This window comes from Polyodon spathula, chromosome 7 (genome assembly GCF_017654505.1).
Source record: "Polyodon spathula isolate WHYD16114869_AA chromosome 7, ASM1765450v1, whole genome shotgun sequence".
NCBI classification, from domain to species: domain Eukaryota; kingdom Metazoa; phylum Chordata; class Actinopteri; order Acipenseriformes; family Polyodontidae; genus Polyodon; species Polyodon spathula.
Genome location: NC_054540.1, coordinates 58,373,831 through 58,401,018, shown reverse-complemented (window position 1 = coordinate 58,401,018; position 27,188 = coordinate 58,373,831). Strand labels below are relative to the sequence as shown.

The window sequence follows — 27,188 nt, the reverse complement described above, 5'->3', positions numbered from 1 at the left end:
GACTTTCACCCTTCTTTTAAGCCAGCCTTGGTGAGGGATCACAGATTACAAATGCTTGTGATTGCAAGAAATGGCAGATGCTCTTATAGTGGATTTTCGAACAAAAGTTCAGATTCCAAGACTCTGTTTTTCAGCCGTCAGCACGGCCGCACATTTTTGAGCGACGCGTGTTTTTTTTTTTTCTAAAATAGACTGCAGGATTTATCCACATCTATTCAGCTTACCAGACAGACAGGTATTTTAAGACGTTCATATTTTTGACAGTTCTAAGCAAGTGGTAGTTGTTTGATAAATAAATGTGTCGGCATGCCGTTTCAGTTTAAAAAGCGATGCCCAAAGAAATAGATCACAGATCATTTTAATGGGGCCTGACAGTTTTAGGACTAACCTGCAGCAATGGAACTCCCAGAGACAGTGTTTCCAGAACTTTTACTCTTTATTTTATTTTATTTTTTTGTACTACTGCAGTTTTAGTAGCTTTTCTGTTCGGGTCTCTTATATTGCAGCATAACCAGCGATGTTGAGCGTAGCGGAAAATCTAGTTTGAAAGCCTGAGACAATGAAGGGAGCAGGGGAGAGACCAGGACAGAAGTAGGCTCTGCTTTGTTGTGCATTACATCACCCTGGCTGGGATTAGAAGCTGTACAATATTTCCGTGTGTTACGGAGAAAAAAAACAAAAAGATGCATTTTGGGGATCTAAATGAAGGAGACAAAAGCTGATCGTAAGATGTTCTCTGGAACGGATGAAGCTGACAGCCATTCTAAAACCCATTAGAACCCATTTCTATGAAAATTTGAAATGAATTGGTGATGCACTTTCCCGCTGGGTGGACTTTGCTGTAAGTGTGTCTCAGCGACAGATGGGCTGTCCGTATCAATCGCTATTATTGATTAAAAAAAAGATTTTTTAGCATCACAATCTTACAGGTGCTGTATGAACTACTGTCTCAGTGTATAACAACCAGGCTTGTATAGCCAAACACTGTCCTTTGTAAAAAGGGTTACTCAGTTCTCCTTAATATATTCACTATTGCTCTGATTTTTATTAAATCATCTACTGGATGTAGCTGGTGGGAGTTAATAGTTTGGCGTGGTCTGCAAGAATATTGTTTCCCGTTTCCTATAACTTACGTTGGCTCCATTATAAAGTCTGTATACTAGAAATAACAAAAGACAGTTTGCTCCAATTCTTGAAGGCTCTGAGTTTCTTTTGCTCTCTTAGCCCCCTCCAGCAGGTTTGAGGGGTGCGTTTAGCCGTTGCTATGCAAATACATATAGAAATGGACTAAAACCCGTAGCGATGGGTGACGAGAAGCCTGGATTAAAAGTCACGCTGTTAGCGCTGTAGCCCGACTCCTGAAGATCTCTCAGCTCAAACCCCTGACAGTAGTGGCAGCTGTGAAGGAGAGCTCAATGGTGGCACACCAGGAGTGCCGAAACTGAGCCGCACGCTTTCTTTAACTGAATTCAATGAAGAAAACACAATGCACAGCGCGAGGAAAACTGAAAGCAGTACGTATAACTGTTGATTAATAAAGACTTTATTATTATTATTATTATTATTATTATTATTATTTATTATTATTATTGTTATTATTATTATTATTATTATTATTATTATTATTATTATTTATTTTTATTGTTATTATTATTATTATTAGTAGTGGTATAGTATAATAATAATAATAATAATAATAATAATAATAATAATAATAATAATAATAATAATAATAATAATAAAGAAAAACTGCATTAGTTAAGAAACAACTTTTTAAACAACTTTCTCTTCTACAGTATTTCCCATGAAACAGGTCAATGAAGTGAACAATGCAATTCTGATGGATATATGAGGGTATTGCATATATTAGCCGCACCCTTTATAATTGTTGTGCCGATCCAGATATTTTATTCCCTCTCCAGTCCTATACTCTAAGTGCAATTTAACTGGAGTGCATTGAGAGGAAATTGCAGTCGTTAATGTTATTGTTATCCTTGGTTTACTTCAGTTTGTCTCTCAATTGAGTTAGTCACAAGGCAGATGTGCTCTGAATGAAAGCCAGGGGTTTGGGTGTCCTGTAATTGGATTATTTTGATAGCCTGGGTGAGTGATGGAGTCAAATGTTCACAGATTTCTCCTTTTTGGTCTCTCTGTTATTCTTTGCTCCGATCCAGGCGTTTTTAGACAATCGAAAGACAAAAGGGCTGTAAAAGTAATCATAGATTAGGTCTGGAAACAAAGGGATTTGTTTTGAAAAAGCTGCGAGCAACTGGGTTAAAGTTTCAGGAAACAGTTTACAGTCGGGTACTGCCAAAGCCATGTTGAATTTCCTTTCAGTCTATTCTGTTTTAGTTGAAGTGACATACCTTGAAGAAACATTATCCCCATGGGGACCTGTAGATTAGCAGCCCAGGCTCTGACGTACAAAGGTCACAGCAGAAGTGTCAAAAATGTTCTGTTGAAGTATCGGACTGATTGTAGGGTAGTATTATTTCCTGAACTTGAAAGTGCATTGGTTTGTCATGCTAGGCACTAGAAAAAAAACTCCAAAACACTAACAGTATTATTCATTAACTAGTTTACTTTTTTTTAATTTTGTTGCATCTGTACCGATAAAACGATAAGGCAGAAATTTCCTAACAGTTCACAAAATTGTAATTACAAAAAAGTTACGCTGCACTCATCCCCCATTGCATTAAATCAGCCTTGAAAAGAGGATCTCTAGGCCAGTAAACTAGACTGGAATCCTTTATTTTGCTGCCGACCTTGGGGGTTTCCCAACCCAGAGTTTTAAAACTCTTGCATTCCAGAGGTGCACATTTTACACTCGGTTTCCCAGAAATGTGTGCTTATAATTGCAATTACTGTGACACAGTTCAGTTGGACTGCAAATCTCCCAGTCCCATCGAGTAATGTGTGAATTTAAACCTGGTCAGACTGAAAATAGAGTTTGAAGTCCCATGGAAACGATAGGCATGCAGGAACTTGAAGTGCAGCTGTATGTTGTTTAAGTTTCTGCTATAAAACCACGGAAGATGCTGCTTCTGTGGGATACAAAGATAGAATCCTGGGCTGCTGTGGGATGTGGCTAATTGTGTACAAGGAGACCACACAATTTGGCAGGGATTAGAAATTGCACTGGCTTGCTATAGCCCTTAGTAAAGAACTTGGATGTATTTAAAAAAAAAAAAAACTAAATTCAAAGAAATAATTGTTCTTAAGGTCTTGACTGCAGTGCAGTGAAGCAAACAGACTTTTAGCTGACTATTCAGATCACATTACAATTATTTACAAAGAACTGCGCTACACTAAGCTACTGTAATAAAACATGCACTGCCCTGTCGATTAATTACGGCAACAGTTTTTTTTATTTTTTATTTACTGTACCTTAAAAATCAACCGCTCTGTCCTAAAACCAGATACGAGTTTCAAAAATCTAAGGGGCAAGTCACAATAGCACTGTTTTTAGTACATCATTCCACAGTAGAACATGTGATATAGTTGATGAATTCTTGTTGTTTAGCTAGATTCCATTTAAATTTGAAACATCAATCAGACCACAGAAAGGAGAGACCACCTCCCTTAGGGGACAAGTCTTTCTGCCTGTCCTCATTATCTCACAATTCAGATGTTGTTTATGACTTGACTGCCATGAAATCAGACCTACAGGACAAGGCCTTCGCTCACCTCCCTGACCTGGGACTCACAGTGAGACCTTACCCATGGCCTTGAATGCTTCAATGGGCTGAGTTTTCACAGGTGGTACAAGGCTGAGTGATATGGGCCTAGACCCCATACATATCCATGGCAATGTTTGTTGAGTCCTGATTTTCACAGACAGCATTCTAAAGATATTTAAATAATTACAAAGAGTCCTAATAATTTTTTAGACCATTTCTTCCTGGAAGGATCTTTGCAGAGGAATTTGGTTTTCATCATATTGAGAAAAAGCAACAGAGACTTCTGGCCAGTTAAATGTAAGATCACATTTTCTTACTTTACAACGGCAGTCCGAAACAATATCATACTGATAGCAGATCTTCAGTTTCTTTTCTTTTCATAGTTTTGAAATAATATGGTTTCACTGTAGACTTGAGGGTCGATATGTAAACTCTGGGGTTACAATGCTTAATATTGTGTCTTTAATGGATTAGTTAGCGGCCAGTCTGAAGCATCTGATAGCATTACTGTACGTGACTGTTGCCCAACAGAGAACACAAAGTGCATTGAACTAACAAATTACTGCTTGCAGAAAAAAGCAGGAGCAAGAGGCAGAAGCGGTGACCTACATTGCAAATCACCACCCAGTTGTTTCAGGATACGGAAAATAAAAATTAAAAACATCAATTGAAGCATTTTGTAGTTTTACTTATTTGTTTGCTTTACCTTTGTAGCCTAATATCATTGAGATAGTACTGTAATTAGCATCAAACCATACAGCAGCAACCCTGTCGCTCCTTGGAAAGGTTTGTCAGTGTGCATGAGTTACCCCTGAAAAGCTGGAGGACACTGTTCAGCATTTCTTCAGTCTTGAAAAATTGGTTCAATTCATTGGTCATCTATTAGTGCTCATAAATGAATGGTTTATGTGGAGATAGAGCCATTTAAAATCAGAAATCATTCAATGCTGTATATCAGAGTTAGGGTTGCCAGCTGCCCCACAGCTGTCTTATTATACGTTGACATTTTTCCATTACAAAGTTCTGTTTGGAAAATCAGCCCCATGCTTTGTGTCTGGCTTGTACCCTGGTAGTTATTTCAAAATGTCACCACTGCAAATTGAGCAGAGTCTGAAATTCATCTTGAAAGGAAAAGGAATTGAGAGAACACAATATTAAAGGTGCAATGCTCTTTTAAGTTTACTCAATATGTTACAAATGTGCACTATACATACATACATACATGTAATCGCACATCGACATTTGATGGTGGGTAGTGTATGTGCTGTACATGCAGTTGCAGTACCTAGAAAAAAAAAAGCCATTAAAAATGAAAATAACAACAACAGCTGCACTGTATGGTTTACCTCTTTCATACTTTCATATCGAGCAGGGGGTCACAGGTGGGATGAGCTTTACAGTCTCATCCAATGATGATGGGGATCCCTGGTCAGATCTGCTGTGAATACTAAAACAAGGGGGCGAGGAGAATCATGTGCTTGTGTGCAAAGTTTCAAGCACTGCAGACCTAGCCGCGTATACAGTGTCATGTGATTGGCAGACTGGCTGCAGTCAATTTGTATGATGTGCAAGTGACACAGTCGAGTGAAGAACGCATTAAGATATTCCAGAACACACTGATATGTTTTTTTTTTTCACTCTGTAACTCTGTAAGCAGGGCTTGGGTTTAACCATTTTATTAACATTCTGCTAACAATGCATTTCCACAAAGCTAAGTGCCAGCAAAGCCGGAAGCAGTATTGTTTTGTGTTTTATTTATTTTTTAATATATGAATAAATGTTATTTATTTTATTTGCCGGGTGTATAGTTATAGAAGACAGCTAGGGTTTAATATATTTCTTCTGTCCGTGCAAAGTGGTGAAACGCTGATTTAAGAACGAAAGTGATACATTGTCTTTGTATGTGCAGCCCTGGCTGTCTAACTGCTACCTTTAGGTCTCTGAAGATGGAATGCCTTGTCCAATAAGGCTTCCCACAGCAAAGCCCTTTGTGCAGATTAGAAATGACCATGGCTGGAAAGGTATTCCGATGTTAATGTGACTTTTTGTTGGGGCTCCAAAGCCACCAGTAAAAGGCAGTGCTCCTTTTTAAAATTCAAGAGCACCCCTGCAGCTCTGGGCTGGGTATTGGCTTCCCTTTGATATTCCATTAAGAGGAGATTGGTGGAAGTGTGAAATGGCTTGCTCTTCAAAGTGCTACACAGACCCCGAGATTAAGAACCCCTGAAAGATGTCTGTTACAAACAGTACTGCTTCCTGACAAAAGGTGGGGAAAATAATTGGATTTGACTTTACTTTAGAGCCCAGTACTGCAGCGTCTTCTGTTAATACAAAGCCCAGAACGCCTTAGCCTTTAAGATCGGGGCTGTATATGTGCGTTTGCGGCAGCTTCTGAACTTCAAAACAATGTAGCGGCTGTGTCCGAGGTATTAGGCCTCTTGTGTTATGGTCAAGCACTCAGGAGTGATCGGTGTCCCAAGTCACATTTCAGAGTAGGAGTGCAGCTGTTACCACAAAGGGCAGCGCTGGCTGTGTGCAGGAGCTCAGGTGTCAGCACGGAGAAGGTCCCTGTAGATGAAGGGGAAAGATCACTTACAGTTGGTGTTAATAGTGCAAATGTAGATTTACTAAAGGCATTGCTGTGCCTGGGTTCCAAAGCGTTTCACCATCTGTTGTAGAAAGTTGTATAGTATTTTTTGTGTTAAGGTTACTGTGTGTGTCAGCTGAAGTGTTGCTGTAGTTGCTGCACTATGTTTAGTTTAGTCGTTATGCTTACTTTAAACAGCAGGAGCAATGTAATTATGTAGCTTCTTTTTGATTGAGTTTCAATTTAATCTCAGATCTGGTATTTAGCAAATGCATTTTTCAATAGTAAATATTTAAATGAAAAGCCTTTCTAGCAGTTAAAGCAAGACGTACACACAGAGGCTGGAAGACATAAATATTAATGACACATGGAGTTGTTTGTATACTTTAAAGCTATTACGTTTCAGTCCTGTATTGCTGCCTGGAGTTTTTAATGGTGAGTGACTGGTCTTCTGTATTTGAGGGAGACTCTGCTAGTATTAACTCGTTACATGGATGCTAATTATCATTTAAAAAATGTGATTACTCCAGGGACCATCTTTATTAATACGGCTAAAGCCGTCCCAATTAAAAAAAAGGGTAGCTTGCTTTGTCTGGACCTATTTTGAATCCGAGGGGATATCCAGTACAAAAACTGAATGGAGACACCCAAATACCACCTCTTCTATTCTCTCTGTTTTGAAGCTTTAGTTCGACTTGAAGCCCCTATTCTAAAAGCAGACCCAGGAACAAGAAAAAATGTTAAGAAGGTCAAAGTGTGCTGTTAGTTTTTATTGCCTGGCACTTCCTGGCCAAATGGACTGTTTCTGTAGAGGGTGGAGACTGTATTAGCATTTAGATAGAGGGGGCTGTGCCCAAACCTCTTGTCAACCAGAATAAAGGGCAAAGGGATTATTTCTGTGGTCAGGTCTCAGCACTTGAAGAGAGCACAGTTTTTGAAAAGATAATGAACATCCTTCCTCAACCCTCTCCCACCCCCTTCATGAACATCAAGTTATTAAAAACTTTGGCCCAAGCCACAGTCTGTGCCCAGCTTGAATTCTTTAGCTGCGTAATCTTCTTTTATTGTGTTACGTTGCATGAACTGTTGAGGATGCTGAGTTGTCTTTCATACTGACAGGCTTTCAAGGAGTTGAGTACATATCTTTCTGTTGCCATTTTGGCAGCTATTCATGCTTTATTACGTTTGAAATATAAAAACAAAACAAAACCAAAAAAAATCTACTTACAACTCAGTGTAAGGGACCTGACGACAAGGTGCTGATTTTGACAGAACTGGACTGAACTTGTTGCATTAAATTAAAAAAAAGAGCTAACCTATGGAAACAACATTAGAAGGTCAGACCTTTTTCAATATGAGCTATCTGCTCCTAGAGCCTGTGTCCTAAGCAAGTTAAATATCAGCAATCACCCTGAGCACTCAATAACCTTTTTTTATTGCACTGGCATTTACCAACATTCAAGCACAGTTTGGGCTCATATATCCTTAAATCCTTCTCCAATGGGCCGTATCATGTAAACCAAGAATATTGTGTTCTGAGGAAAGTAAGTGTTTTAAGGTGTTTAAAATAAAAAGCCCTTTTGTTTAGTTCAGCACTCATCTTTTGGCCTTTAGAGGTGCTCACTGTCTTTCTGAAGACTTGGTGAGTTTAGTTTGCTTACATGTGATCAGCCTAAGGGGTTTTGGAAGAGCTCCTGGTACAGAACCCATGTTGCTGACACCTTCTTCAGCCAGGTGTTTCATCAGCCTGTGTCGACACCATGCTCTCACTTACTCACATCACAGAACAAGAGCTGTGTCATTGAAGCAGGAACGAACACAAGGCTCCAGAAAGTATCTTGGGGGCTAATTAAACGTATCTTTCATGATTATTAAATAATAGCCCTTTCTCACTCTCCACTGGGTACCCATGGCAACTCCTTCATTAGCTTTTGTTTTTCCACCCTCATCAGTGAAATCATATCCCAGACTTGTGCGTTTCCAGTCTCCGAGGGATTGCGGTGTCGTGTTAGGACAGGTAGTATTCTTCATCAAACGGAGCTTAACTGCACCACAGTTAAAATGCTGAGGCAGGTTGTGAGCCATCCCAGCAGAGCTCTACCCTCCGCCAGCCTCTCTCCCTGGGTGCTAAGTACTAGATTCCACTGCCCATTGGTAATGAAACACTGTTCGAATTTAGAGTAGTATAGGGTTGCAGTCCAGTTGAATAAAATCAACAGGCTTTTTATACAGGGAAGAATAGCAATGATTAATATTTTACTTAGGCATTATAGAATTGGTCCTTCCCCCTTTCTGTTTATTCAAATTCTTGAAAAGGTGCTGTAGAGGAAGATTGGGACAATGCACTGAATGCTGTTTTCCAATGCAGCAGCAACATGGCATCTTGCATATTCATTCATTAATGAAGGTTTGAGTGAATGTTGCTGGGCAACTTGAACAATCTGTGCATGAATACCAAGCACCATTTCAAATCGATTTATACCCCGTCAGGAGCAGCACCAAATGCAACCAACTTTCTACTTTTTAAAACTTGTTTCAATGTAACCCAATTTGAGCTGCTGCTGCCCATCTGCTGCCCATTTACAGCTCATTAAAGGGATCTTTATTTTATTATACCAGCTTAGATGTGCTGCTTAGTTTATGCTCTAAAGCGGATTAATTTTATCTCCGATGCAGTTGTTGAAGCTAATTGCAATAGCGTTTAGCATCCCAGTAATTCATCTCATGTGACTGTAGTCCAAACAGTTATAATAACCAGTGCCACTTGGATGAATTACAGGCAGCGGTAAAAAGCGAATCCCCCATAGAAATTACGGTTGTTGTTCGAGTTTCCAAATGTGTATTTCTTAATGCAAACAAGCCCTGCAGGGGTGCACAGTTTGGGTCCTCGAGGTCCGGATTCCCTCCTGGTTTTATTTCATTGGAATGTTCTTTATAGCAGGTTAGCAGCTGTTTGCCCCTTTTTAAAGGTTGATTGTGGAATTTGTTTCTCTTTCTGTTTTAGTGTTGACTTTTTCCTGTGCTGTCCTCCACACAGGCGGGCAGAAAGGTTGTGTAACTTGGGACAGTGATAGAGGAATGCTATTGTTGAATGTAGCAGCACAGAAACGAACAATGTGAGCACATATAATACCAAACCAAGGTAAATATTGAACACCACACTTGTTATTTTTTTCCCCTTTCATTTGTTCAAGAAAATGTCAAGATTTATGATCCGGACTGTTTTTCTTCGCAGCTACGATGCCTTGCCGTTTTCTATTGGGAATCGTCCTAAGATCCTGTGTGTTTTTGACAGTTATTACCAGCTAAGGCGTTCTCATGGTTTGCCAGGCATGAGAAAGACAAATGGTTGTGCCTTCTAGGGTTTGAACCATCTGATTACTGCACCGAACTAAGCAGCAGAACAGAGAGATAGAAGAGGAGTAACCGGTGAGCGATGATGATGGGTTGTTTTGTGAAAAAAAAATATCAGGAAGTGGTAGTCATGGAGATTTGTATTACGTTTCCGAGGCAGTGGACAGAAATGCATTCAGTCGCATTATAAAAGCTAGGCTTATTTTTGCTTGCGTATTAATTTTGAATTAAACCAGTGTGCGTCCAAGCATTTTGAGCAGATGCTAAAATTGTGTTGCTGGAGAGGGTAAAATCATTTTTGCACAGCTAACATCGTGAGCGCCTTGGTGTACTCAGCTGGAGCCAGCACTTCATTTGTTATTTTGTTTACCAGACTTAGCTATATGTAGCCATGCAGAAAGCTAAATAGAGTCAAACACTTTTCTCTCATGTGCTGAGGGCACATGTGGTGTCTTACTCCATGCTTGCAGTGTCCCTTGGCATGCTGGTTAGGTGGCAGCTTCAGCACGCTCAGCGCACAGTGACTAAAGTCCCGTCCGTCTGAATGAGAAACAGAAAACGACAGGCTAAAGCAATCCCTTCTGGTTCTTATTTGTACTGATAACCATATGCACTGTATGCAAGCATCCCTTCTCTGTGCTTTGCAGATTTCATGCTTGCCTTCTATTACCCAATTCTACATTAGCATTCTGCATGACAACAAGATTAATTAACATGCAAAGAAGATAAATCCAATTACTTCCGTTTAGCATAATTTTTTTTGGGTGCCACACAGTTTAATTCAGAGATGTTTTAAATCCATTTGAGGCTGGAGGGGGGGCCAGAGATGCAAGGATGGCACAGCAATCAGCCCCTCCTCCCACTGGAAACACAATTGATGGGATAAAAAGATAAGCCTGCCCTCCCCCCGTACGCAAAACTACATTTGTTTAGATGATAGACTCATCAGTCTGCTGTAGCAGCAGCGTTGATTAATTGCAGAGAGCTAGCACAGCCCGCCCATCACTCAGTGTTAATGAGATGCAACAGGGAGCCGAACAAGCACTTTTCATTACACGCCAGTGGTTACTACTACTGTAAACCGGTGTTCGCAAACACAAAGCCCCTCTTGCCAAGCACCCTCAGAAAGGGACAGCTGTTTGTGTGTTTGTGAAAGGCATGAAGCCCTCGGAAGCTTGCTTCGCGGTTTGCTTTGCAGCATAGCCAGATCTTGTGGTTGTGGGTTGATTGATCTGTTGTTAATAGCTGTCATTGTGGGTCGCTACCTAGCGATGGCAGTAGCTGTCAACAAGGGCTGAACCCAGTCATGTCCAAAGTTGTAGCGGGAGCAATAATATTTCAGCTTACAGAATGTTGGAGCCAGTCCCAAAAGCATACAGCATATGTTTTAAGAATGGTGTCTAGTTGCTGTCCTTAAACATTTTCTCCAAGGGAAAGTAGGAAGTTACTAGTGTAACAAAAGTGAATACGTGGAGACAACATAAAACTGGCTCATTCTGTTTAAGGGTGGGGTGATGGGACGGGTATGCCTACCAAGTTTCCTCCAAGGCAGGGTAGTACTGTGAGCACCTAGCACCATCAATCATAGGCAGCCCGAGACAATGAGAAGAATAAGTGTAGCTAGGAACCAGGGTGGCAGCTGCGAAGTGATACAAGATAAATATTGGACTGTACATTCCTCCCAGCTTTCTCCTCTCACTTTGTGACACATTAATAATGAAAGTGTTTAGAACGTGGGGGCCTGCTATCCTTTCCACTTGTACACCAGCAGATTCAATTTGAACTGTCAGAATATGAAATACTGATTTTGAACATTGAATATGTCACGTTTCATTTTTGTCTTCGGCATATGCTGTGTTGTAATGAATGATTGTCTGTTAAGGATTAATATAAAAAGGCGCTCCTTATGTGCAGGTTAGTGGTCCTTAAATAATCGGGTAAAGGGCTTCTATGCAATCCCTTCCCAAATTCAAAACACATACTTACATTTGCCACAGCAGCCTTAACCAGACTTTAAAAGTCTAGTCTGAACTCAATTTTGACTTAATCCCTTCTCTTTTTGAACTGAAACACTACATATTGATTAAAGGAAAAGGTAGATGACTCTTTACATGAAATAGGTCTTAATACTGAGTTACACATTCTTCTTAGTTAAGTTTGTCTGAGAAACGGGAAATCTTGTTTTCAGAAACATTCCCCGGGATTAAAGATGACTTAGAATGCACCTGCAAAGTCAAACCCTGATCATGTGTGTAGAGGCAGCGGACACAGAGACTGCAAACTCCCTCCTTGAAGGAACAAAGAATTTTAAGTGCTCACTATCCATGACTGACCCCAGGGACAAATCCATCAGCCACATACAACCTAGATATTAGTGCAGCTTGGCTCTCATTATCTTTTTCAAGGTAACCAATTATTATATTTCTCATTCCGACATGGATCGAAGGCTAACTGTGCCTAGACTGCTACCGCCTGGACTTTATATATATATATATATATATATATATATATATATATATATATATATATATATATATATATATATTTATATATATATTATATATATATATATATATATATATAATATATATATATATTCAAGTGTCTATATATATATATATATTTCACCCGATCGACAGCCCATTCACTTTTAACTACAGCTAATGCAAAGGCCCTTCCTTCCAGAGTTAAAATGTAGCATTTTTTCATCACACCATTATCTCTTGCCGATTGCACTAAAATATCCTCATAGGAGTATATATTGTTGTCGGCAGCCACAGCAACCCAGTGTCGGGTATGCTGGCATCCAGCAGCTTTTCAGCACCGGCTGCCAGGCTGGACTATAGCATTTTTAGCCAAGCAGCCATCAGGGGAATGTGCAGGGTCTGGATTTTCAGCAGGCCAAGAAGAGCCCTTCTGTGTTTCTGTTTGTTTGAGTATGTGAAGGGAAACAGGTTGGTTTGCAGCGGTTGGTACTTGAGAAGAGTGGACTCCAGTGTCCTTCAGCCTAGGGAGCCAGCTGCGCTTCTAACTGCATCTCTGCTTTATGCTACAGTGATCACTGTCCCATTAAAACCCAAAACCTCAGATTAATGTGGTGAAAATTGTGGTCAGGTGTATAGTTGTATTCTTTTTTTTTTGTTCCTGTAAGAAAATGGTAATGAAGCAGTGTGGGTTGTCTGTTTAACTGTGTCTGTTCGCCTGTCTGGCTTTCTGCCTTTTCATTGCCCAGCCGGTGAGTGTGTGCTTGCATGTAGGTACTGAGTATGAAGGAATGTTATGTACCTATACTATGTATGCTTGCGTGTGTAAGTCCCACTTGTACACTGTTAGAAGTTTGGGCATGTAATGGGATCCCTTGTCTTAAGACATGGCTTATAACGATGACACGCCTGGTGCCAAACACAGCCTGAAAAGAGCAAACAGTAATCAGAGGGAACTGGCTCGAGAAGAATGTGAAGAATTGCAAAAGCCAAAGGGATTTTTCATCTTAATGATAGCATGCTTAAACTTATGTGTGGACCATTTTGTTTTGCAATCTTAATTCACAGGATACAGAACACATAATTTCTGTTTTGGCCTCCTTCCCTAGATTTCCATTATGTCTTTTCCACTGAGCATTGCATTGTAGTTCTTTCTCAATTAGCTGTTGGGAATTTGCTGAGAATTCCTGAGCTGGCAAGCCAGGAAGCTGGTCACCGAGGAGCACAGACAAAATTCCAGGCACTTGTCCTAGCTCCCAGCCTTCTCAAGAATCTCCAGAATTTGCAAAGACAATTGGGATCATTAGGTAATTCACAAAGTCAGTCCTTGGCTCCAGTCTCGACTGCCAGAGCTGGTACTTAAGACAAGGTCCTTGATCTGAAGAGTCAGAGCCCTGTTACAACTACAGTATCCTAATAACCTGTCTCACTGCACTGGAGAGTGGGGTGGCAGTCAAGGCACTGCTGAGGAAACAGGGTTCAGCTGCTGAAGCCTGGAACTTACAGTGCTCTGCCTGCTTGCTATTGTGCTTGATGGCAGGTTTACTAGCCTGGATTTCTTGTCCTGAACGGATCACACCTTCGCTTTAGAAACTGGCTAGAGGACATGTGATGCAGTCTGTTCTCGGAAGACCCATCTTTTCATTGTGAAAAACTAATTACCCCCACCCGCCCAAAAAAACAAACAAAAAAAAAAAAACAATGATAGTAAAATAAATAAATAATACTTTTATTTTCCTGGTATACAAACCATAGTTTATTTGATTTGTGGTAATTCACCAATGTGTAACATTAGGATAAATTACCTATCAATAACCGGAGCAGATCGTTTTGTTTGACTGGCTGCTTTGTGCTGTAAGTACAATGTATTCTGTGTTACGCACTCACACGCACACGCACACACACACACACACACACACACACATGCACATGCACACACGCATGCACACGCACACGCACGAGCACGCACACCCACAAGCACAAGCACACACGCACGCACCCACGCACCCACGCGCGCGCACACACACACACACACACACACACACACACACACACACACACACACACACACACACACACACACACACACACACACATACACACACGCACGAATCGGTGAGTATAAGGGGTACCACACAATGCAGGATGCATTTCACTGACATGTTCATTTGTGCTTTGTTGTAATCTTCTTTGGCAGATGGCTTAGTACCGGAAACTATTACATTACATGATACTCTTCCTTTGATTAGTAGTTCAGCATATCACAGGGTCGAAAGTTATTTAGAGGCTTCTATACGCTTTCTCTATGCTTCTAAACAGCAGCACAGAGATTAGTTTAAAAACGTAGCGACTCAGAGTGCATGTGCTGTACATTTAAAAAAATGTGTATAAAAGAAAAGCAAAAGGAAACATTTTTGCTTTAAATGTTTGTCTGGAAAAAAAAACTAAAAATTGTTGTATACATTTTTTTAATGGTGTTATCCAGTTGAAAACTAAACATAATGACTGACTTCTGCTAACTTGTTTATATAAATTAGAATTGCAAGAACAGTGTCAGCTGACCTGTTTTTGGTTATTGGTTTGTAATTCTTGCAATGCTGCCAAACATACGCACTTTGCTTTTTTCCCGCTTTTGTTTTTGGGTATTGACTGACTAACTCATTAAAGTTTGGATTCACGTAACATGGACTCTCAAACAGTATATTTTTTTCCAGTTCATTATTACCAAAAATGAAAAGAAATTCCAACACTCACCAACCGGCACAGCCCACAGACATTAATCCAGTGGGGCTAAATTAGCTTGTCTGTGGGAAAGACGTTCTTCATTATAATTGAGTTAGGACCTGTTCACGCTGTTTTCTCAATGCAAAAATACATTTATTACAACTCGCCCCATATGTTTTATTTTTTATTTTTTTATTCAGTAGTAGCAGTGCGCTTGTCAGGGGAAGTCGAGCGGCTTACAAAACAGATTTGAGTATTTCCTTACCTCATCACCAGTATGGGGCTCATTGAGAGAGGTATGAATGGTGACAGTTGAGGGGTCTAAGCTGGCTGAGCCTACCAGTACACCCTGCAGTTCTGTTGTCTTATTCTCCTAGTACAGGGGCAATGCCAAATCACATGCTTATATTGTTTCTAGGAATGGTGTAGAGGAGGGGACGCCTTTCGTGAGCATTTCTTTTTTATTCCTCAAAAAAAAAAAAAACTACAAGCGTATTGTTAGAAATAAATGAATGAGCTGCGTTTGCACTGGGCTGAATAATGATTAAATGCTGTCTGTAATTGCCTGTATTCCGGTTTCTCCAAATCCAGGAAGAATGGAAAAGAGGGGGTGTAGATTAGTAACCCAGTCTCCTGTTTTACAGTGTGATAGTGTTGAACTGAGGGATGCACAGTAGAGTTTATCAGCTCTGGTGTTGAAACAGGCTACAAAGTAAACGTTATGATAAAGACATGGTTGTGTTCTTCTAGTCACAGGTCTTGGTAGTGTGGCAGTCACATGCTTTTAATCTTAGCTTGAGTAAACAGTAGGACAGCCTGCTCCTCTGCTCTCCTTATTTGTCAAAGCAACCCGATACTGAATCGGAACTGCAGCTCACACACCCTGACGGTTTTGAACATGTTCTTCGCTGCTTCCTCGAGGCATTGGCTTTTCAAATCAACATCTCTGGCGCCAACTGAGGCTAAAGACAGTTAGATTCACTGATCAGACATTCCTGGTCTTCAAGACGGTGCCAGTAGCTTTTTAACATGACTCACTGGTACACCTGCAAACTTAATTGTTGACTGTTTTGTTTAAACAGTTTTTTTTTTTTCTTGGTTTGTTAAGAGGGAATAATGAGGGAGGGGGGGGGAAATAGCTTGATGCAGCTTCAAGGTTTTTTTTTTCTCTTTGTCAGTCATGGATTTGAATCATTCAACACATATGCAGAACAGTGCAACAGATAAAACTAAAGAAACGTGTTTAATTAATTCAAAGAATGAAATGAAAGGAGGAGCCCTGCTACTGCATGCACACGCGGTATTGAGTCAAACTAATACGACAGTAACACTTCAAACCAGAATTCCCTCGTCAGCCGCAGTCTGCAGTATGTCAGTGTACCAGGGAACACTGGGGGTGAATCAGCTTACAGGACTGAAACACTGAGAGCATGATCCACTGTACAATTAACTGCAGCTGTTAGCACAGCACAGAGACAACTGGGAACACAGTGGCACAGCACAGAGACAACTGGGAACACAGTGGCACTCTCCCAGTAGGAAAGTTCAGCTTGGGTATCACATTTTGGATTGTGTCACAGAGATACAGTTGCCTGCCTGGTAGATTTTTTTATTTTTTAATTTATAAGGGGATGAACACTAATTGCTTCCCTATTGCTTTGTGTTGGTACGGCTCACATCTGTCATAGTGCTTGGAGCCAAAAACTCATTATCGCAAAACACTTTACAAAAGGCTTGGGAAACCAGACTAATAAATTCACTATGTGCGTCTAAAAAATACACAAATGAGTAAAAATATATATTTGCCCCTTGTTGTTATGTTTTTGACAAGCTCACTTCTGTGCTTGAAGTTTGCTTAATATTTACATGTTATGTCTTTTTAAAAATGATTTATGTTTATTTTATAATATTGTTCAACATTTATTAATTTGTTTACACTGCAGTTTTAAAAGTCTTTATTAAATGTATTTTTTTTTCCCATTTATTTCCAAAAGGCCAGATATTCCAGGTGCGTAGGCCTAGGTTAAATTGAAGCCTTTAGAGAGGTAAAATTAAACACACTACATTCAAGTCTGTTTTGTTGTCTCAGGCAAAAAAAAACAAAAAAAAAACACAGGCAAATAAACCTAGTGTTTCCATGGCAACCTGTTTATGCCTCCCTGGTGCATCTTGTAAATCCAATTGGAGAGCGAATGAAGCCTTGTCTTCTCTGAGGCCTGAATGGGCCTGAAAGTGAAAAAACAGGCTTAAAGTGTGTTGGAGGCCTAAATAAGTGAAGAGGGGGAAACAAAAGACCCCGAGTTTCTTCTTATCTCTCCGAGTTTATTAATGGGGCCCCTTAAACCCAGACAATTGAGATGGGCTTGCTCAGAAGGATGAGGCCTTTACCCATATTGCTTCAGCCTGGTTCCAGCACCTGGCAAATTTTACATAATTTAATTAAAGACCTTTTCCTCACAGTGGGAAAGTTTTTTGCATTTGCATTTTATTAGATTATATCTTCACACTTGTACTAACACAGTTTTAGTTCAGCAGGGGTTCAGCATTCAGAACAAAAGTAAAAAAAGAAAAATCTTCAACTAATTATGCACACTGCTTACTAATGCTGCATGCTTCAGTGATCATTGATGACAAGAAAAATGAATGTGTCAAAATGTCTACAATTTAGAATTAAACAATTTGGAATATGTTAAAAAAAAAAACATCAACAACACTTATTTCACACCATTTTAAATGTTATTTAATGCTTAACTAAACAAAGTAATCCTTTTATAACGTAACATTTCTGACACATTATTGTCACCGTTATGTATCATATTATAATGTATTAGGCTATATGTTTTATTTATTTGTATTTATTTCAGTGTCCCGTTGTCAGCTTGGTGGGCAGTAATACGTTATTATCTTGCATTTATTAAAGCTTAGTGATCACCTCATCAGTTTAAAGAACAAGCCCTGTTTTTGTTCCAGTTGGCCTAATGTGAAAATCATTAACCCAAAGTGTTGTGATTCCTCTTGCTTGTAATGATTGCAGATTATTGAACATTTAAGGAGACGAGGCTCAGGTTGAAGGTTACAATCACCATATGCCACCCAGGTTGAAGTATCTGCCCAGACCACTGAGGTTATTCACTTGTATGCATGGTGCAGATATGGTGCAGTGCTTTTATTATACAAAATATGTGGTTGGGCAGTGCTATCTTGGAGCTTATTCCACTGGCAGTATGAAAATATACAGGCACCCTGTAAAGTTATGAATGCGTTGTTTGAAACTAAATCAAATAGTTACATTTTTTACTTTTATATATAAACAGGTGGTATTTTTTATAGCAAGAAGAATGTTAATGAGCAGTAAGTGTCTTGCTTGCCTGAATGTCCTGTAACACGGTGTTATTCTTTATACATCATTCTAAACCCTTGTAAATGAATTATGACTTTAGAGAAGAGACTGTGCCCTTATTGTAACCTGCTTCATCTGTGCTGGTGATCCCTAACAGAACAGTTCTGCATCCTTGCCCGCGGGCTCCCCAGTGGCTTAAACGGCTATATTCTGATTGTAGAGGGAAGTGTGGGACCCCCCCCCCCCCCCCCCCCATCATAATCTAAACTGCATGGGGGATATCAGCAGTTTTGGAGGGTGGTCTTGTTTATAGTTCAAGACTAAGGCTGTGCGATTGAGTCATGAATTAATTTTCTTAAAGGAAGGGCTCTGAAATATACATGCATTTCTCTTAAGAGCCGATATTCACCCATCCTTGTAGCTGGCGGTTTTCCAAGCACAGTTTCTAAGCTGCATTTTATTTTGTTTCCCCAGTTTTCCCCAGATATTGAGTAGTTGTGATCCATTTGTCTTCCTATAACTCTAACATATATTTATGATGAATTTACTTTGAGACCAGCACTAGAATATCTTTTGCAGAAACTCTTCTCTATGCCACCTCTCCTCCTTATTAGATTTTATGGTGATTTTGTGAATTTATAATGAAAATGCTTTTTAAAATCAGTGGAAAGTGATCCAGCAGTTTACCTCTGAGATCTTGGAGGAAACAACATAGCATGCTGTTCCATGTGTTATTTCAAGAAGTTTGCTTGTTTTTGTTTAATTTTTTTCTTCTTCAGGCGCTTTCCACAGTGATAACAAATTGTTTTGTTTTTTTAATTTACATGCCTTCCAGTGGTATTCAAATGAGTCGGTTCTAAGTAAACAGCAGGTTTATAGGGAAAGTACATGGATGAGGATAACATCAATTAAAACTCTACTGGAAGCACACAGAGCTGCAATAATCGCGTTCATCCGCTGACTAAAAAGTGCCAATGAAAGACATGAAAGTTTGTGTTAGATGACTGTGAATTAGAGCTCTACAGAAGAACATTGCAGATGAATATGTTAATTAGCCTCATTAATATGAATTACCTTCCTAAACTCACATGATACCCTGTCGTTTCAGCCGGTTTTCTTTTATAAAAAAAAAATATATATACGTACAATAAAATATTGGCTACCGTGTGAAGCACCCCTCTAACTCCCAAAACCACACACATTACAACATGAAGTATGAGCATCGCATGATTACACTAGAGGGAGCCAGTGAGCATAAACAAGGATGCACTGACTGTGCTATCCAGCACACAGACTGAGCAATGGGAGGTGTGAGCAGTCTTCAGCTCCAGCTTCATTTCATATCACAGTGTTTGTTTAAAACTCCTTTTGGAAGGTTATCAGGGGCCCCGAACCGGATGTAAACTGTCTACAGTGGTTGGGAAGGGATTGTAGAGTCAGCATTCAGCAAGACGTTAAACCTTTCAAACAGTTTTGGGCTGTTTTCTGTTTCATAATGCATGCAAAAATGACTAGCAGGCACTGCTGATGCTAAAGGAAGCTGGCACGTTCAGTTTACCTTTTGAGTCGCAACTGCTTGCAAGGAGATGCATTATGTTTTATGAATAGAATTAGTTTGTATTGTAGGAAAGCAGAAATCTAAAATTTAATCATGTCGTTTTTTTTGTGTGTGTGTTTTTTTTTTAATTGCAAGCCTGAAATGCAGTAGTGCCGCAGTTTAACAATATAAACCTATGGCAGTGTTATGGTAAGTGGTAAACTTGTGGTTCCAGAGTGTTTGACAACACAGCCATAGTATTTGCACAACTTTGAGGAATTGGTTTTCAGGACTGGCTCTCCCCTCCTCACCTTTCCCATCAGAAACACCTCACGAAACAAGAAGCAAACTCAATGCTGTCACCTGATATCCCTGCTAAGAAACCCTAGGATCAGGGCTTTGCAGTGCAAACAGGTTTGGGGAGACAGACAGGGGGCTCTGTGTTCTCCACGGCAGGCCAGGGAAGAGATTAATCCTGGGCCTGGAGTTTTCGTTTCACCAGCGCTGCGTGTCTGTCGCCCCCCTCATTCGAGAGAGAGTGAGTATACCTGCATTCGAAAGATTATCACAGAAAGCCATTATTAAGTAAAGTATGGCTAACAAGATGCTCGGATACATTGTGAAAAGTGTTGAATTTAAATCAAGGGAAGTAATGTTAAAACTGTACAATGCACTTGTAAGACCTCATCTTGAATATTGTGTGCAGTTCTGGTCACCTCGCTATAAAAAAGATATTGCTGCTCTAGAAAGAGTGCAAAGAAGAGCGACCAGAATTATTCCGGGCTTAAAAGGCATGTCATATGCAGACAGGCTAAAAGAATTGAATCTGTTCAGTCTTGAACAAAGAAGACTACGTGGCGACCTAATTCAAGCATTCAAAATTCTAAAAGGTATTGACAGTGTCGACCCAAGGGACTTTTTCAGCCTGAAAAAAGAAACAAGGACCAGGGGTCACAAATGGAGTTTAGAAAAAGGGGCATTCAGAACAGAAAATAGGAGACACTTTTTTACACAGAGAATTGTGAGGGTCTGGAATCAACTCCCCAGTAATGTTGTTGAAGCTGACACCCTGGGATCCTTCAAGAAGCTGCTTGATGAGATTTTGGGATCAATAAGCTACTAACAACCAAACGAGCAAGATGGGCCGAATGGCCTCCTCTCGTTTGTAAACTTTCTTATGTTCTTATGTTCTTAAGATGTTTAGTTTTTTTTTTTCAGGGTGATACATTATCAGCATACCCTCTATGAACCTCCCCATTTCTCAAGCTTTCACTCTTCAAAACTTTTTCCATTGTTTTGATTTTAATCACAGCCTTTGTCTGCTTTACGGAACATTTAGCATTTTTTCATGAAAGGGAACAGAAAGAGAGGAATTTTAAAGAGATACAAATATATCCTTATCCTGAAGTCTTCTGGGTGATTTACCAAAAGCAGTGCAGTTATCTCTCTGGCAGGTAATGCTGGTTGTTGTTTTCAATTAAATTTGTCCCATGTAATCCTAGTCTTTTGCTCTTAACTTACCCCTTGTCCTGTTCAAATCCTGTGCAGTGAGACCTAAAATACCTTTCATTCCTGGAGCACTCTGTTACAATCAGGAGAAACCAGAGCAAGGAAAAAAAACAAAACAAAAAAAAACAGTTGACACTTTAACAACAACTTCCATTATTATCGGAGAGAGCAGTGTGGGTATGGCACCAACTGTAGACCTTACTTTGAAGATTATATGATTAAGAATTCAATTTATTTCAGTAACGGTGGTTCATTTAGTAAAAAAACTAAAAACATCAATCATTTAGTAAAAAAAACCTAAAAACATCAATCTATGCCTGCAAAAACTCTTTTACACATAATGCTGCCCTGACGAAGTTCTAAATATTTAACGGCTTATGTCTTAGCATTAGCCACGCACTCAACCAGCTTTAGTAAATAAAATTGAAATGTGGTATTTTTTAATCCTCAGTACCCTGTTCAAACTGCTGCCGCAGAAAGAGAGGTCATATATAATAATGAGTTGTACCAACAAAAATCTGTCAGATAGAATCTTTCTGGGCAGCTATGTGGTGGCGTCAGACATTCTAAATGTCGGGTTTCTCCTAAATACTCAAAAACTGTCATTGCGATTGGCTCCCTGGGGCAGCTAAAGTTTCTAAAACAAAAATAGTTAGGAACTGGTTGGGACGTTTGACAAAAAAGTCTGGTAACATGCGTACATTTATTAACTTTAAAATTCTGCACAAAACCAACACTGAACTGGTGCATGTTGACTCAAAGCCCTTTGACGTTCGTATTTTCTTATTTTTTTATATTTCTGAATGTAAGAAGCTGTCACCTTAGAGGATGAAAACAAAGCCTCCAGACTTTATCCAGATATACACAGAGGAGTCCATCTTTACACTGGGTGAACTGGTTAAGCCCTCTTAGCTTCTCTGATGGAGTGTTTGATAAGCTGTTTAAAGGTTCATGTCAGACAGGCACACCAGTCTGCACAGTTTGGAAATGTTAGGATCAAAAATGATTTGCTTGACTATGTCAGGATATTTTAATGTATGGATTATAATCTCAGTCTAGTTAAATGGCATGTTATTTACAATAATCCCCTTTTTTAAACAACTGTCTTTGATTGTCGACAGTTTGAAATAGTTTTGTAGCTCAGCCACCTGCCAGAATAAAATACTCACTTGACAGTCAGAAATGCAGACGACAGCAAGTTCTGAGTTTTGGTTGTTGGTGCTGTTTTGCAGGAAAACTCTGCTTTAGGGAGATCCAATTGAATGTGCAGCAGTGGCAGGTCTTGTGGGAAGAGGGATTATGAAGAAATCTTTTGACCAAGTTTTTCAGATTGCACTGAGGAGATTGCATTAACGAATGAACTAATTTGATGCACAGTACAGAATACAACATTTAGCACCATTTCTTTTTAATGCATGCATGTTTATTGTATACCTTGCTGTTTAGATCCCATTTTTATTTACGCATCTTTACACTCGTTTGGTTTCCGCTGTGCAGGATAAAATATACAATCGGGGATCGCAGCAGGCTTTCATTGCTAACCTTTTAAGTGAAAGCTGTTTATTAAACATCAAGGTTTCTAGTGAAGTTAGTCCGCCTAGCAGGAGATCGAATGAAAAACTTTGGTCTCAAGCCTACAAAGATGTAATCACGGATAAGGGCAAACGCTGGATCAATTTCTTTAGCTTGAAGTGTGGCTCCAAAGATTTTGTGGTCCAGTCTGCAGCACAGGAGTTGTTGCAGGCACTCACTGATGTGGCTTTTTTTTCTGAGGCCAGTACGCCCCCGTAGTCAGCGGGAGCCAGATTGTAAAAAATCCATTTGGCAATACTGAAAGCATTAAAAGGTATTTATTGCTATCCAGTGGCGGTCCCGTTTTGTTTTAGATGTGTGTGCCTGTCAGCAATAGTTTTAGGGCTAAGAAAGTTCTTTTTCATTAGTGATACACGCGCTAGCAATTTTGGCAAAGTTGTGGCATGTTGTCGACTTTGGTGCCGATGGTGTTACCACAATATTAGTGTAGAGTCTGGATTATTTAAACGGAGGTGAAGATGTCAACTGGTAATGTTAAACTCACTGGACAGGATCGTGAGAATCACAATCACTGAGGAAAGTTACAGTCAGGTGGTTTCCTTGATTCTGCAGCAGACAGAACAACACAAGGTTGGAGCATCAAATAAATACCTCACTGGGGCCTCGTAAATTTTATGGCTGACACTTCTGAAAATAGGAAACAGATTTGAAATCCTCCTTTTAAATGTATTATTCTTTTTTTTTACATTGAAGGATTTAGTTTAAATGAAGCCTTGCTTTGACGGACCTGGCAGCAGTAACCAGGAGTCACATGTGATTAATGGCATTTAAGAGGAAGCCTTTTACATGGAAGTCATTTCGGGGTCTTGTATAGAATAGCCACATCCCTGGAGGCACAGGTCATGTAAGCTTGCTAACGCACCATGATTAGAGATGCTCCTGTTTACTAGATGATTGTTTATGAAGAGGATGTTATGAGACAGACTGCTTTGTTTTTTAATCATTTGAATTCATTTAGCTGTAGTACATTTGTCATGTAAGATACTGTATGTAGATCTGGATAACAATATGAACTGCTGACTTTACATAGGGCACTGCCATACGGTTCTGATAGTCTTGAGAAACATTGTTATTATTGAGTAACAGTTTGAATCACCTGAACTCAGACAATGCCAAAAGTATTATCCTGCAAAAACTAGACTTATAAAGTACAAGTGGTAAACAACTATATTAAATCCTAACTATATTAAAACACACTAGAACATGCTATCGTGAATTTGAGAGAAATGCACCAAAATTATTTTAAAGATGAAGCAGGGGTTCCCATCTGCCTTGTAGGGTAGTCTCTTTATCATCTGTATCTCCTGAAAACACAGCAATTAAGGGTAATAAGGAAGAAAGCAGGGTTCGCATGAAATGGATCTGATTCCCCAACAACATCTGGCTGGGTGTTATTTTTTTCATCTAATAGAGATGTAACAAGACTTTTTGTTTTTCATGTCAAACTAAAATGTTATTCATGCTGTATATTGAATGGTCGTCGATGTGATAAAAAAATCAATCAGGCTGGTAACATAACTGTTTATCCAAGGAGTCTGAGCTCTCCTAACCTGGAAATGCCAGAAGAAAAACCATTTGTAAAAGAAAAGAGTCTGCCGTAAACTCGAGGAGGAAAAATAACATTCATTTAGTTTCATTTACAAAAAAAATGCATTAATTGGCACATTTGTTTGCAAATGTCACCGGTAAGAAAAATGAGGTACCTTTGCAAAGAGCTAAAGAGTCTATATTGGCGGCAAGACTTTTTATTGCTGCCCTAATGCCATTGCCCACTTCTATGTTCATTTCATAATGGAAGATTCTTTCTCTTGAAGTGAACTTCAAGGGCCCCATTCTTGGTAAACCGCAAATTAATCCCTAGTTTAAGTCATTGGGTAAACTGTCTTTCTTAATTTCGTTCATCAATCAAAGTTTGACTATCAAAACACCAGTATCCTGTGTCGGTTTATGCTGGCAGGCGTGTATCGCGTTACGTCTTGGAACCAGATACTCCAAAGAGAAGGCTGTGCATTTAGTTAAATTTGAAGCAATTAAGGGTTTAGTAAGTTATGCATACTCAGCAAGTTATATGGAGGGAATCGTAATAGTGCCTTGCTGGTATCGGACAGTCTTCTGAAATGTGCAATTTCCTAGGCAGCGGGAGGCCTAGTAACTAGGCACAATACCACAATACATTTTTTAGATATTCTTTGTTCATACTTTAATATATGAGGTTCAAAATGCTGAACATGCTTCAAAATTTTTGTTTTACGCAGAACCCCAGCTACATTACAGCATCATGAGTGATAGACTGGTTTTCAGGGTAAGAGAAGATGTCTGATAGTGTACAGGAGTGATGAGTAAAAAACAACAGGTTGCATGTGACTAGTCCAATAGACAGAAGGATATTTTGTATTTGTTATTTTGTTTTTATATAAAATACTGTTCCTGTTCCTGTAGCAAGCGTCAAGCTAAACCTACACCCCTCTTTGTATCTTGCAGGTTCCATCCTGGAAAAGGCCTGGTAATTTACCCTGAGATCGGGGACAAGCTAGACATTATCTGCCCGAAGGCTGATGCGGGACGGCCGTATGAGTTTTACAAGCTGTACCTGGTGAAGAAGGAGCAGGCAGAGTCCTGCAGCACAGTCATGGACCCCAATGTGCTGGTTACGTGCAACAAACCCGAGCAAGACATCAAATTCACCATCAAGTTCCAGGAGTTCAGCCCCAACTATATGGGCCTGGAGTTCCAGAGGAATAGAAACTATTACATCACCTGTAAGTTGTTTGTTTCTTTATTCACTCTGGAGGCTAGTGTTGGTGCCTGAGGCAGGCTCACCTGCTGCTAAACTAATGACAACACCTGTTCCAGTTTCTGCTAAGCCTTTATAAGAATTTCATAATACAACTAAAATGCATTCAATTTTAATGTAATACAATTGCATTATCATAGTTCCCCTACAGGCTGTGGTGTGCAGAGTACCCCCTATTGGCTAGCCAGAGGAAATCATGCATAGGATATATTTAAATATAAGGATATGTTCAAGTGTATTCACTCTGAAATGTGTCAGCTGATAATTATAAATTAGGACAGACTGAATGTGAGCTAGAGGTTTGGCATTGAAACGGCAGTGGATACAGTGGCTGCCACGCTCCGTTATTTCATGGATGAAGTGTTGAATTAATGGAATCTGTTGTGCAGAATACCTTATGCTTTGGGCATCTTGCTTTAAATGAGAGCAGGTGTGTATAGCTTACAGCACGTGTCCTGAATGTGTACTGCTCCTAACCCTAACCCCAATACTCCGCTCCCAGAAAGGGAGTCATTGCTTTAAAGACTGCTGCTTCTTTCTTTGAGAAATCGTTTCTGTCAGGGTCGGTCAGCTGCAATTATACCTTAACGTACCAGCAGAGAGGTCAGCACAAGTCAAGCAGGCTTCATTTGTTATGTTGCACATCACTGAATCCTCTCCATTGGCTGTGTCACCTGCATACAGCCAATTGTTTTCAAGCTGGGGGCCAGAGGTAATGTCTACCCTTTTAACCACGTCCACCAGCTTTGGTACAGCATAATATGATTTTCATGTCTCCAGAGCTTTTTTGTTACACTGTCTGGAGCGCGGCCTTTGCCTTTTTCTTATGGGACACTGAAATATTTATCTCTATTGATGGGATCGTTTTCCGCACTACTTGAACCGTCCAAAATGCAGACGCTTCTGCAGCAGTTGTCCGGAACAGCAAGCGCTTATTCTCAGGATGCTGCTTTCATAAGCGATCAGCCTAGTCTTTTCCAAAACAGAGGTCCCGTAATTGCAGCATGTGCAGATTAATCGCAGAAGGTATGATATGCCCATTGAATTTTTCGGGGAAAAGGTCTGCTAATGTGCCACCAAATTAATGAGAACGAACGAGAGTCTCAGATCCCTCGGGACTGATTAGCTGTGTGCCTCCATTTGAGTTGCAAATCACTCTGCTAATTCAGGTATTCTGGAAATCAAAGCCAGGCTCGTTCATTTAGAACATTAGCCCACTGCTTTGTCACAGCAGACCTAAAGACCTATCTGGTTTTAAAAGGGCTTTTCAGGGCACTGAATTCTTTGAGGACTTAAGCGTGAGGGCTCCACTGCTTTGCATCTGCTGTAGTATGGCTTTCATGCAAAGAATAATTAAATAAAGCCGCTTTTGTCTATTGTTTTCTGGGGCTGTTGGCTAGAGGTGTTTTTTTTTTTTCCTTCAAATGTCAGTGTTTAGTACAGTCTAAATCATTAATAAGTTGATCACATTTTTTCATATCAATTTGGATTTTAAGCATTTGGGTTTGCATAAATCAGCATGCATTGTTTCATTTTGGGCATTGTAAAAATATGATGATAAATGTGCCGTCACTTGATATTGTTGAA

General features: G+C 39.8%; 1 protein-coding gene across 1 annotated transcript in view; it reads left to right on the top strand.

Moving 5' to 3' along the window:
- Positions 1-27,188, top strand: part of LOC121318938 (ephrin-B1-like) — a 66,658-nt gene that overhangs the window by 9,332 nt on the left and 30,138 nt on the right. The window contains exon 2 of the mRNA XM_041256154.1: positions 25,289-25,566. Coding sequence (XP_041112088.1) covers positions 25,289-25,566 — 278 coding nt within the window. The remainder of the gene's footprint in view (positions 1-25,288; positions 25,567-27,188) is intronic.